At 38.2% G+C, this 13,205-nt stretch overlaps 1 protein-coding gene across 5 annotated transcripts in view; it reads right to left on the bottom strand.

The window, feature by feature from the left end:
• Positions 1 to 122: 122 nt before the first annotated feature.
• Positions 123 to 13,205, bottom strand: part of FRY (FRY microtubule binding protein) — a 314,584-nt gene continuing 301,501 nt past the window's right edge. For 3 of the 5 annotated variants that reach the window (XM_058547971.1, XM_058547974.1, XM_058547976.1), the window contains exons 59-62: positions 7,433 to 7,450; positions 5,257 to 5,367; positions 2,211 to 2,413; positions 123 to 1,566 (exon numbers count right to left, since the gene is read on the bottom strand). In XM_058547971.1, the coding sequence (XP_058403954.1) occupies positions 1,308 to 1,566; positions 2,211 to 2,413; positions 5,257 to 5,367; positions 7,433 to 7,450 (591 nt within the window). In that variant the 3' untranslated portion in view covers positions 123 to 1,307. The remainder of the gene's footprint in view (positions 1,567 to 2,210; positions 2,414 to 5,256; positions 5,368 to 7,432; positions 7,451 to 13,205) is intronic. The other 2 variants (XM_058547972.1, XM_058547975.1) reach the window with 1 other exon arrangement.

Below are 13,205 nucleotides of genomic sequence, written 5' to 3'. Positions count from 1 at the left end.
TCATGGAACACATATGAATGGTGCCCCTTGGGGTTGTCACTGTGGCAACCCACATGCAAAACTGTAAATGCGTGTCAAAGGCAAAAATCTTCATTAGCCAGAAATAAAATCCATGGTCAATATGTATTTTGTCTTTTTTTTTTTTAAGTCTAAAGGAAGTTCTGAACATAGTATCAACCAAGATTACATCACAAAAACTTTAAATGTATTTACAGAGTGAATAAGTTACATAGATAAACTTTGAATATGTTTCCGATGTGCAGTAGGTTTACATGCACACATCTAACACTTGACAGCATTAAGTTTAAGGAGAAAACTTAAGAATGGCCTTTTACATATATATTACAAATAAAATATGACATTTCTTAAACAAAGTGACAACTCATTTTACCTTTATGATTCTACTTCTGGCTATCCAAATGGATATTAAAATACGCATGCGTGACAGGTGGAAAGACTTGGAATTTATAATGTGAATGTCTTTAACTTTTTTCTACAAAATGGCAAAATTGGTTAAAATTAACACTCATCCTTCTGTGTATAAATATGCCCATAAAAGCAACCTTCTAGTAAAAAGCAGCCAAGATCCTTAAAAAAAAGTCTTATCTCGACCATTTTTGGTGCTAGGGTCCTAATCACAGGCCCCTGCAGAGAGATCCAGGGCTTTCAGAAACAGTAGCCTAGCAACATAAGAAAGGTACTTCATAGCAGCTCCATAATGCAGTTAATTGTATTCAAATTACAGTGTACATTAAATTGTCCATTTACAATTCCCTTTTCACATATACAGGCTGTCAGCTTTTGACCATCTTATGGTTTTCAGTGGCCAGCTTCATTCTGCCTGTCCCTTCCTCAGCCCACCGAAAAAAGAAAAAAAAAGGAAAAATAAAGGAAAAGAATGTACAAGTTTTAGAATATAAAATATTTTTTTAGTGAAGAAAACATTGCACTTTTGCCAATCTAAAATTGTTTCTAGAAAGGAAGGTATTGTTCGGTGTAGTCGGCTTTGGTATGCAATGGAAGTCATTTCTTCAGTAGTGAGTTGCATTTGCTCAGTAAAATGGTAACACGTTAGTCCCACACAGCATGACGGATGGAGGCTGTCACAGCATGTTCTATGCTGCCTTGGTTCTTATAGTATTGCTACACGTTGGAAGTTCTGCCATCCTCTTTAGAAAAAGTCCTACAGGTAACAAGAGAGAGAACAGTCTGACCAAGCCTTCCGAAGGCTGAGAAGACACTGAATGACGTCACCCCAGCATGGCAGCACCCCCAGTTTGGAACGCATGGGGGACCGGAGGCTCCTGTCAGAGACTAGTGCCAGAAACACTGGAGTCTGGAAGAAAAGCAGTGAGGACTCGGTAACTCTGAGCCCTGCGAATCATGTCCCGAATCTCCATGTTCAGCTCCATCAGCTTGGTGCAGATTTCGGTCAGGCTCTGGTTTGACCCCACCAATGCATAAGTACCCGTTTGTCCTAGAGTTTGATGACGGAAATAAATATTCAGTAGTGTCTGGACCTCATCATCAGAACTGCTTCCAAAGATGTCATTGGGCCACAGACTTCTGCAGTCAAAAAAGCACAGCATAGATTAGAGGCACTATTGGTCACCAAGTTGAGAGGTTTTGAGCCTTTATTAGTGTAAGAGTGTTACTTTTTTTTTTTTTAACAAAAACAGCTTTATTGAGACATAATTCCCATATTATACAGTTAAAAAAGTACACAATTCCATGGCTTTTAGTATATTCAGAGCTGTGCAAACATCACCATAATCAGTTTTAGAATACTGAATATTATTGGTTTTGATAAAAATAAAGTATAAAAGTATCAGAGTGGAATCTGATAATCTTAACACATTTATCTTATTTGCTATAGCATTCTGGTTCCAATGATTGTGAATATACTATCAAAATGTAGGGGGAAAAAACAAAAAAGGGATACATTCAAATAATAGTTTTCAAATTATGTTGGGGTATACTTTGAAGTGTTTCAACATTTTCAGGGATGACACATGACCAGAACCAACACCAATACTTTAGATATAGAAATTCTGAAATCTGATGCTTCTGGCACAGTAACGGTAAAAATCTGAGAAGGAGGTATATAAAATATCTAGATGTTCCCTCTGTAGCGATTTAGTGCCTAGCCACGACAAAGTAATGATTAGGCGTGCATTTCCTTTACCCATCTCTAAAAGAAATAGAGTTACCTGCATTCCCTGATTTGCCGTAAAGCCTTGCCAAGTTCATTGTTCTTCAAGCACTCCAGCATGGACTGGATGGCTGCTTCAGTGGACGTGAAGGTTGGCTCAGACCACGCACCCTCTATATATAGAGGGTCAGCTGCAATGGCTGCAGTGGCCTCCTTCAGGTTTTTCTTTAAGTCACTCAGTTCCCTGGACATATTTAGCAGCTGTTAAAAAAATTATTTTTACTTTATTTAGTTGCAGACTGGATGTTACACCAGTAAAATCTTGATTATGTGGGTCTGGTTAAGTACAAGCTTAATATCTTGATAAACTAAAAAAAGACAAATGAAACCATACTACATGGTATGTGTAGGGGGCTGTGGCGTTGTATGCGCTGGATAACTATCAACAGCTGGGATGCTCTCCTTATATAAAAACTAAGACTTCCTTTACACTTTTCTGTTTTTTTTTTTTTTTTAAAGATTTATTTATTTATTCCCCCCAAAGCCCCATTAGATAGTTGTATGTCATAGCTGCACATCCTTCTAGTTGCTGTATGTGGGACGCGGCCTCAGCATGGCCGGAGAAGTGGTGCGTCGGTGTGCGCCCGGGATCCGAACCCAGGTCACCAGCAGCGGAGGGTGTGCACTCAACCGCTAAGCCACGGGGCCAGCCCTGAGGTAATCCATTTAAGTAAGATATTAGAGTATCTTTTGTACGTAATTTTTTTTTTTTTTTTTTTTTTTTGGTGAGGAAGATCAGCCCTGAGCTAACATCCGTGCTAATCCTCTTTTTGCTGAGGAAGACCGGCTCTGAGCTAACATCTATTGCCAATCTTCCTCCTCTTTTTTTTTCCCCCCAAAGCCCCCCAGTAGATAGTTGTACGTCATAGTTGCACATCCCTCTAATTGCTGTATGTGGGACGCGGCCTCAGCATGGCCGGAGAAGCAGTGCGTCGGTGCGGGCCTGGGATCCGAACCCCGGGTCGCCAGTAGCGGAGCGCAAGCACTTAACCGCTGAGCCACGGGGCCGGCCCTGTACGTAATTTTTAACTTTGAAAATGAATTTGTCTTTAATTATTTAAAATCTAGGTAAGTTTTAAATTGTGTGTATAGTATTTAAAACTTACCTAGATTTAAAATAATTGAGGAGAAATTCACTTTAAACTTACTAAGTTTTGAATAATTGTATATATAATATATACATACACGTACATATATTATATACACACACGGTATGTAACACATTAAACTTACTCTAAAGTGAAACTTGAATTGCTTTTTAAATATAGAAAATGACATATGAGTTGCATTTGCATGTCTTCCATTTTTTGAGCAAAGATGGACTCCTGTTAATACTTGCCAGAAGAGTAAACTTTATCTTGACAATGTAGCAAATAACAGGATCAACTGTCTTCTCTTTCATCTGATAATTTGTAATTCTATGGAGGAAACTGGTTTGTGAAGAGCTCTTCATAAACAAAGATGTCTGACTCATGCCTTCCTTGAAATTGGCATTTGAAAGTACGCTTAAAAATTATACAGTTATTTTCCTTTTTTCTAACTGAGGAATAAACATGGTAACATGGTTCTCATTTGCTGTCTCTTCCTCCTCTTCCCCTCGTCAGACGTGAGGTTTCAGGGCTCATCCTCACCCCACTGCTTGGGATGGGATCATTTCATGGACTCCTGGCTGTTCAATGACGACTACCACAACCGTGCCTTCAGCCCAGCCCTCTCCCTTGACCTCATATCCTCATATTTAACCACCTGCAAGATGTCGTTAAACCTGGGCATGGTCTAGTAGGCAGGACTCAAGTCATTGACCAGCAGGCAGAAGGCTTGACCATTTGGATGTACAGCTGCCTCAGACCTTCTTTTATATCCCTGTCTCAGCTGTGGCACCGCTGGTCACTTATTTCATCTGAGATGGAACCTGAGCATTGTCCTCGAGGCTTCCCTCTACTTCACCTCCCTACCCAATGGCTTTCATTGACCTTTTGTCCTAAATATCTCTCACATTTCCTTCCTCCTCTCCATACCTAGCACTTCTGCCCTAGGTCAAACTCTCATCTCTCATCCGAGCTGTTTCAGCAGCCTCGTAATTGGTTTCTCTGTCTCCAGTCTAGTTGTAATCAAATCCACCCTCCACATCCCTGCCATAAAAATCTAACTGACATATTCCCAGGTGCAGCATCTTCCATGATCTCCCCCTTATTATCTCTTCCGCCTGATTCCATTGCTCCCTTCTGCTTTGCATTTTATATCCTAGCATTACTAAATTGCTGGTACCTGTAGTTTCTTTGTCTTTCTTACCACCATGTTTATGCCTATGCTGTTTGTTCTTATTGGAACGCTTTTCCTTAGCACTGACTTCATCTCTCTAACTCTAGCTCATCCTTCAAGAATCAGCTCAGGTGTGATTTCCTCTAGAAAACTTTCCTATTTCAACCTCGTGGCCTCCAGGTGAGCTAGGCACTTGTCCTCCGTGCTTCCATAATATCCGGGGCACACCACCATTATTTCACTTACTAAATTACAGTAGTATTTTTTCACTTATAAGAAAATTTTGGCTCACTCAGAAGTAGTATGTTTAAGTTATTTTACGTTTTACATTTAGAAATATTAGTGCACCCTGATGGTAAAGCAGGGCAAAGAAGCTGAAGAGAGTCAAACATAATATAGATAATTTCCTTCTTACCTCAATGTAAGGGCAGGTACGAAAAGCTAAAGATAAAGAAGGAAAACCATAACACAAGGAACTTTTTCAAATAAGGATGCCCAGACACAGGGCCAGGATCAGGGTGAGGTGAGCGAGGCCCCTCGGCATAGCATTTAGGGAGGTCCTTAAAGCTTGTGCCTAGACCCATCACTTGCCTCACCCTAGTCTTGGCACTGCCAAATGAGCAGAGAACTAAATACAAGACACTATTATTTAAGACTTGTGCTTGAGCAAAATAATTATGTGGGAATAAAATCACTTGAATCATTATAAACTGGTGGGGGTAGAACAAAAGGAAAGGAGTGATGTTCGTGGCAGGACTTGGGGTCGGGAGGTGTGGGCTCACCTCTGGCATGGAGCTGACTTCATGCACCTGGCCGATGAGCTTACAGTAGGACTGAAAAAGCAGCAGCAGCTGGAAGTGTAGCTTGTATAATCTCTGACACAGTTCCAATTGCTAAGGAGAGAATTTGCATGGGAAGAAATAGTTATTAAGGATTATTCTTGTATAACAAGTGGAATCTTGATGAAGACAAGCACATTTTTTTAAAATCAAGGAAACATAACTAGCTGTTATCATTCCAAATAAAACAGAGCAACAAATCCAGTCAATAAAGATGAGTGCGAAATTCACAGTATAATATAGAATAAAATAGCTCCTGGAAGATGACTAATTAGAGAGGAGTAGTAGCTATAAAGGGACTTAGTGAACTGCCAAATTTCCATGTTCCAATTAAATACCCACAGATTATAGCTGTGGTTGTCTTAATTTTTATAAGTTATAAATTGTTTTTAAAAACACAGAATTTCTTTGTATTAAAAATATATTTGAAAGGCAAAACATTAAGTCGTTCTAGGTGTTAAATTTATAAATTCAGCAGACACTTGGGAGATTACTCCATGTGACAATTCTCCCTGCCATTTAGGGTGCAGACACTCATCCTAAAGTCTGTGTAAACACAACAGCCACGTGATCCTCCAAGGTGCTGTATCAGTTTTACCAACGATGCTTCTACTCAGTGCTCAATAAATATTTGTTGAATTAAAGAGATAAAAAGGGGCCAAAAGTGCTTACAAAAAGAAGAAATTATGAAAACATTCAAAACTTTCTGTGGGAAGAACATTAAAAAGTAGTTATACAAAATGGCCCTTGAGCCCTATAGATACCTCTGGAATTTAAAATATTTTCATTATACGGCTTATATATACTATGAGGGAAAAATAAATCATGAGTAATTCCAACACCAACAATCATACTACTCTCTGAGCTGTATCTGCTTATAGTGGCCTCTAAACTTTGCCTGTTATATTCCAAGAATGGGTTAGCTCCTAGGCAGTGGATGGGATTCTGTGAAAGGAAAAGAACAGCCTTCACTAGATAGAATTACATGGCTCAGCAGTCACCAGTGAAAGTGGGTTAAATATGTGGCTTAAACTAAACACTTCACTGTTCAGTTTTCAAATGTGGTTAAGTAAGGATAAATAGGGCTTTTCTTTTACTAATGAACTATAAAGAAAGAAGTTAACTCAGAATTGAGAGCTTCTAAGGTGACTTAAAATTGTTCCCCCAAATCAGATTAAACAGAGAAATGACAAGAATTTAAATTTAGGTTTCAGGAAGAATATTCTATTAATAGTCTTTTTTTTTTTTTTAATTTTATTTATTTATTTATTTTCCCCCCAAAGCCCCAGTAGATAGTTGTATGTCATAGCTGCACGTCCTTCCAGTTGCTGTATGTGGGACGTGGCCTCAGCATGGCTAGAGAAGCGGCCCGTCGATGCACGCCCGGGATCCGAACCCGGGCCGCCAGCATCAGAGTGCAAGCACTTAACCGCCAGGCCACGGGGCCGGCCCCCTCTATTAATAGTCTTATTAACAGACTTTCGATCCTAATTTTTAAAAGTTATGTCAGGTCATGCTAAGACTATGCTGAATGAAGTTTTCTTTCTCCTCTCACCCTTCCCCTGACCCTTAGGGAGAAAACCAATTCTACTTAGATTTCTTTGATCTCTCAATCCTGGTAACCAGCCTAAGTTTAAAGAAGTAGCTACACTCACGAGTTAACTCAAATTAGATCTCTGGTTGTTTTAGAAAAACATTTTATTTTATGATCATTTAAACTTTTCTTTATGGAAACTTTTTAAAATCTGGTATAAAAGATAACTGCCAGAGACTCACAGATAAATAAAAAAGTATTGTTTAAAAACATAATGTTACCTTCACAATTTAGGGTGAAACCCAGCTATGAAAACTCTGACTTTCCTAAGTGTCAGATAACGGTAGTTATTACTCAAAATATTCCACTGATAGTGTGAGAGTTCATAGCAACATAGGTTTCTACTTTGGGACGAAAGCAGCCCAGAATGCTACTAATAAACTGCATGTCTCAGTCTACCAAAAATAAATAAAACGAAACGAAAAAGGGAAAACATGCTAAGAGATATAATAGTAACAGTAAAAATAAGATTTGTTATGGGTCCATGCCTAAATGGACAAAGAGTATGAAAGAAAGTTAACTTACTGCAAGAGATTCCATTTGCTACACAGCAAGCATGGCACAGGAAACAAAGGAAAGGAAAGAAAGTACAGGGTCAGTGTAATGCATGCAACAGAAAGCACGGCCCTCTTCTAAGAGCAGAACCGTCAGCAGTATTAGCATTGCTTGCCCAAACTTGATAAATGGTTGCAAATGTTGTACCCATTCAACATGCACAGCGAACCAGTTAAAAACAAGCTCTAATGGGAAACTATCGAAAAACATAATTTGTAATCTTTTAGATTCTCTGATTAGTTGGTTTAGATTTTTGTCAGTCTTGGAGACCAGAAGTCAAAACTTTCATTGCTTGAAGATATTAGTGTTTAAATGTGAATAATATGTGAAGATAGTAAAACTGTGAGGAGACCAACTGAGTAATTTGAAAGAACTATAGCCCCCCTCAAATTATATGATTGCTAAATGTTAGCTAAGGCAGCGTCTTTAATACGTTAGGCTTCATTTCTACTGAACTATGACTATCTAATTAACATAGAATAGAATTAACAATCTCAAGTGTCATTTTTTTTAGAGTTAGATTGCCTTCCACATTGAGAATATTTTATAGGACCACTAGATATCGTCATTTCAAAGGACTAAACATTGTCTGTATACTCCCAAACAATTGTGAGCTATGACAAGTAATTTTAAGTTTTTTTCCCAGTAGACAATTTCTAAAAGTAATCTAGAACTGATGGTTAGTCTAGAATAATATAAATTTGTAACGGTGCCATGTTCAACTATAGCTACCATTTTTTTGTGTCACCGTATCATAACCACAGAATTGGTTTAAGGAAAGTTTGGGTATGTGGAAAGAGATAACCACAACCTGATAGAATATTTTAAAAAACATCAATTTGGCCAATAAATCAATTTGGCCATTCCTAATTATGGGTCAATATATCTGGTTATGGATTTTCAAAATATTTAAGGACCTATCTAACTCAGTTTCTAATTCTTGACAACAAAAAACCCTCCTTTTAAAGCTCTTTCCAAAAAAATCTCTGGGTTATCATCAGTTTAATGTATTATACTTAACATAAGGTACAGTGCATAAAAAAATAAAACTATCAAATTATTTATTAGTATCTTCAAACATAAAGCATCACCACTAACAACCCCCACCCCTAACCCCCTGCCCCTGCCCTCCAAGGGTCTCTTCTTGCCTCATCTGTTACTAATACCATGTGGGTTTGGCACATTGATGACTACTATATTGTGTTTATTGAGTCGTTTTTTTGGACCCTGGGCATGAATACCTTTTAAAGCTTTGAAAGATAAATACCTTTAAGGCTGTGATATAGATTACATAACCTGAGGTATTCACTATTTTCAAGAAAACTTTAACTATGCCTAGAAGTTTTTATAACCAAAACTTACGTAGTGAAATACAGTGCCACACCAGAAAGGAGCACAGGGCCAGAGTCTTAAGTCTATATATACAGAATTTCCACTGTGAAGACTTTTTAGAAAATGTCAAATGTGATTGAAATGTTTAGTATGCACTTTAGCATATAACTGCTTCTACCATGGAATTTACTTTTCAGAAGCCTGGAATGAAGCAAGTGCTAAGTAAATTACATGGTCTTGTGTGAAGAAAACTACTATCTTTTTACTGTTTTCCAAAACAAGGTTGTAATCCAAGAAGGTCATCAAATCAGTTAAAGCAAAATCTTCTCTGTTCAATAAAGGCAAATGAGACTTTCTGACTCCAGCTTGGTGCTAAGGAATTTCATTGTCAATGAATTCCTCCCACTCAGCTCTCAGGGCACAAAACTGTGTTCCTTGGGAGATGGCCAACTTGACGCACAGCAGTTCTCAGCATCCTTCTTAAACTCTCCTTTTTAGGTAGGATAGTCCAAGCTGCCTTGATATTTATTCTCTCAGAATCTTTCCCTAGACCACAGGCTGGGACCTAGTTTGTATTTAGAGCTCTAAAAATACAGTGAAAAATGCCTTTCTAGGGGGGCTATTTTATGGAAAATGTTAAAACTTCTTTTCCCCCCATGCTAATGTTTTTTCTGTATCCAGGTTTTAAAAATAATCCCTTTAGACATCTTTATAGACGTATCTATGTTTTGATAACTTAAACTTGTTTGGAAAATGTTGTGGGAATGTTACTGTTTTATTTGGTCATAAGAATTTTCTTCAAGCCCTGATATGGCTTGATTTATAAATTGGATTTAGAGGTATGTTTTCTCAAAATGAGAAAAACAGATCAAGAAACCAAGATGTTAAGAACTGAGCATAGACAGGGTAGCTTAAAAGCCCAGAATAATCTAATTCTTATTCATTAACAGTAGCATAGCCATTCTTGTTTCTCTATATTCTGTTCTGAAATGAGTGCTTTGCTTATGACTTAGCCAGTTAGGTAAAAATCTGAGAAATTTTCAGTGACAGAAGATGAGCCAGAGTATACTATCTTAGCTATTATTTTTATCATGTTTAATCTCTGAAAGTCACTGGTTTAAACTAAATGGGATAAAATTTAGATAATCTAGCCTCAAGTTGAAGCTTCCCTACTCAAAAATACATAGATGCATGTAATCTCCTAAGCAGGTATGAAAAACATGTACTCACCTGTTGCTAATATCCCTTGGGTCTGGCATATTGATAACTATTGTATTATGTTTGTTGAGTAGTTTTTTTGGACCTTGGCCATGAATATTTTTCAAAGCTTTGAAAGATAAATACCTTTAAGCCTATGATACAGATTACACAGCCTGAGGCGTCTACTGTTTTCAAGGAAACTTTAACTTCAGCAGACATTTCTTTAGTCAATATAGAAAAGAGGATTCCTTATAGAAGAAAGACTGACTATAGCGGAAGGATGATGTTTAGCGGATTGTAATTTAACTGGAGATACGTCTTGTCCTGTGTGTTCAACACTTGTTCAATTTGTATAAGAACAGAGGTGTCAGGTTTCTCATTCATGGATTATGCAGGGTTAGGAAATACATAATTGAGAGGGTTAGTATCCAAAAAGACCCTAATAGTTGGAATGATGAATAAGATAAAATGTAGTAGGGCTAAATGTAAATTATTGTACTCGAGTCCAGAGTCAAATGTTTAAGTAGCACTCATAAATATCTGTAGAATTATGAGTGTGTCAACTAAAATCACTTATAACAAATGAAGTGGAATCATCTCCAGCTTTCCCAGGGCCAGCTCTGCAGAACTGGGGATATTCGCTGAGACCTACATTTCCGTTCACTTAAACTACGTAGTAGTAGCCACTTGAGAATGAATTCCACAGGAGATGGAGAGGTCAATGGAAACCAAAATCCTTAATTAGAAGCACCAGTTTTAAGTCGTGAAGAGATTTGTCTCTCCTCTTGGTATGTGAGGGCTGAGAAAACACTGGAAAAGCAGTGTCTCCAAATGAGTGAGACACATGCAACTCACACTCCTTGTTTTACGTCCTATTGAGTATATGCCGTGGCTTATTCTAGGAGAATTGGTACTGTAATCACCAAGAAGCCTAAATCATTTACTAGTCAAGCCTGTCTTTTAAAAAAAGCCTTCCCTCAAAAATACTTCCCGAGTATTAGAAGCACTTTTCTTAGAAACACCATTTGTTTTATTGTTTTCTACATGCATTGAGAATTCTCCTCCAACATACTGCCCCGTGAGCAAGTTCAGCAGACAGGTGCTTGGATCTTATATATGTAGAGATATTTCTCACATAGGCCAAGATTAACACTGCCATTTTTCTTGAAACACACAGCCCTCTCTTTCACTTCCTCATTTGGGGGCCTTAGGTTCAGAGACACATTTTTCTATTATAAGAAAAACACAATAGTCCAAGCAATGATTGGCACCTTGCTCTTGCCTTCAGTATTAGGAACTCGATGTGCAGTGAGGACGATGGAGAGCAGACCACAGGGGCAGCTGACATTCAGCTCTAGGTAATGGTTGCCACTTAGGAAGGCAGGCCCAGTGTTGCTAGCTTTTCTTTTCCAGAGACACCAGAAATCCTATTTTGGGTGTATGTGTGTATGTGAACAATTTTAATTTTTAAATGTTGGGTCAATTAAAAAAACACTGTACAAGCTTAATAAAACATGTCTGTGAATTGATTATAGCTTACAGGCCACCAGTGTGTAACCTTTCTTCGCTAATTTGATGTCATACAACTTCATGTTGAAAACAGAAGAAAAATCTGAAAATATTCAACACCCAGCAAAGAGTTATATTCTTTTACACAAACAATTCCACAGCAATTTCTCACTTACGTCACCTGTTAAGAATGACGAGAAATCAGCTACTGGCAAAGACCAGACCAGACTGGGTAGGGCTTGGGGGTGGGAAGACTTCACATGCCTCTTGGTACACGGTTGCTATCTCTGGCAGACCGATATCTCTAACTGCTCAAGAATTTACTTTGCTAGGTTTGGTAAGGTAAGTACTAATCCTTTCATAAAGTACATACTTCTTTGAAATAGAATATACATGTGTAATAATTATTGGCATATTAACTCTGCAATTGACATCCAGACATAGATTCTTCAAGTTATAAGTTCACTTCCTATCCACATTCTATTGTCCCCATGCAAAGGGTGCTCAGAATAATTGGCAACATCAAACTATTCCAGAAGACAGAGAACCTGACTAAAAAAAAGAGTTGGAGAGAATCACTTGAGGATAAGCAGTGCTCTGACGTCAAACATTTGTTGGATTTTGCTTTGGGATGGAAGACAAATGGTAGCTCTAATCAGCAAAATATCATCTCTACCAACTGAGGACATAAGATCAGTATTTAAGTGGAGTGACACCATCTTTTCTCCTAAGGCCTTCTCTTTTCTCTTAAGGCCTACCTTAAAGATGATTTCTCATCCTCTGAAGGGTGCACAATCTGAAATGCTTTTCCAGTAGTGATGGTGTGTAATTCCAAGGTAATACCTTCTCCACCTAGACCAGGCAGCAGCCTCCTAACCTGTCTTCCTTAATCCACTCTTGCCCACTTCCATAGTTTCCATAGCAGAGTGGGAGAGCCCTCATCTAATCATACCCACCTGTTAAAATTTTCACTTGCTTACCATTGCTGTTAAGATAAACACCCTCCATGGAGAAGCCTTCCCAGAACCACCGTCCACATCTGATCAGGTTCTCTTGCTATCTTCTTTCATAGCTTACTGTTCTTTCCTTTCCTTCATGGCACTTAGTGCAGTTTACACCTGTATAATTTTTTGATCAACATCTGTCTCCCTGACAAGATCAGAGGCTCCCTGAGAGCAGAGGCCTGTCTATCATTCACTATTGTGTCCACCATGTGGGCCACAAAGGAGGCACTCAGTACGTAACTGCAGAATGAATGATTTTAATCTGTATACACTCTCCTGCCTAATTTCCTTTACAATGTGGCATACATTTACAAACCAGCTGGTGTGAGATGTGTACTTAAAGCACTTCTAAAATGAGGAAAAAAATCTGTTTTAGAGCAATTACTGAAAGGTCAACAAAGACTTACTTTCTTCATTGAAGGAACTAAGTGGTTTAGTGAAGAATTAATGAAAATTGGTTTTATATTCTGAATGAAGAACAGATTTATTAGGAAATTATTAGTATAGTTAGTGTCCAGTAGAAATGTTATTTTTATACCTTTACTTTTCCAAAAAGAAGAAAACCCCCCCAAATCCCATCAGCACACAGTCATGCTTGGCTTGAACGTCATTCTGTCTTACTCTGTTGGTGTTGTGTGAATGTATGGGATGACTCATTCCGCCTCTTCCTTTCTCAAGTTCCATGCTTCTTGGGTGGA

This window comes from Diceros bicornis, chromosome 9, assembly GCF_020826845.1.
Source record: "Diceros bicornis minor isolate mBicDic1 chromosome 9, mDicBic1.mat.cur, whole genome shotgun sequence".
Lineage (NCBI taxonomy): Eukaryota > Metazoa > Chordata > Mammalia > Perissodactyla > Rhinocerotidae > Diceros > Diceros bicornis.
Note: the sequence above shows the minus strand (reverse complement) of the source record. Positions and strands in the feature narration are given on the sequence as shown.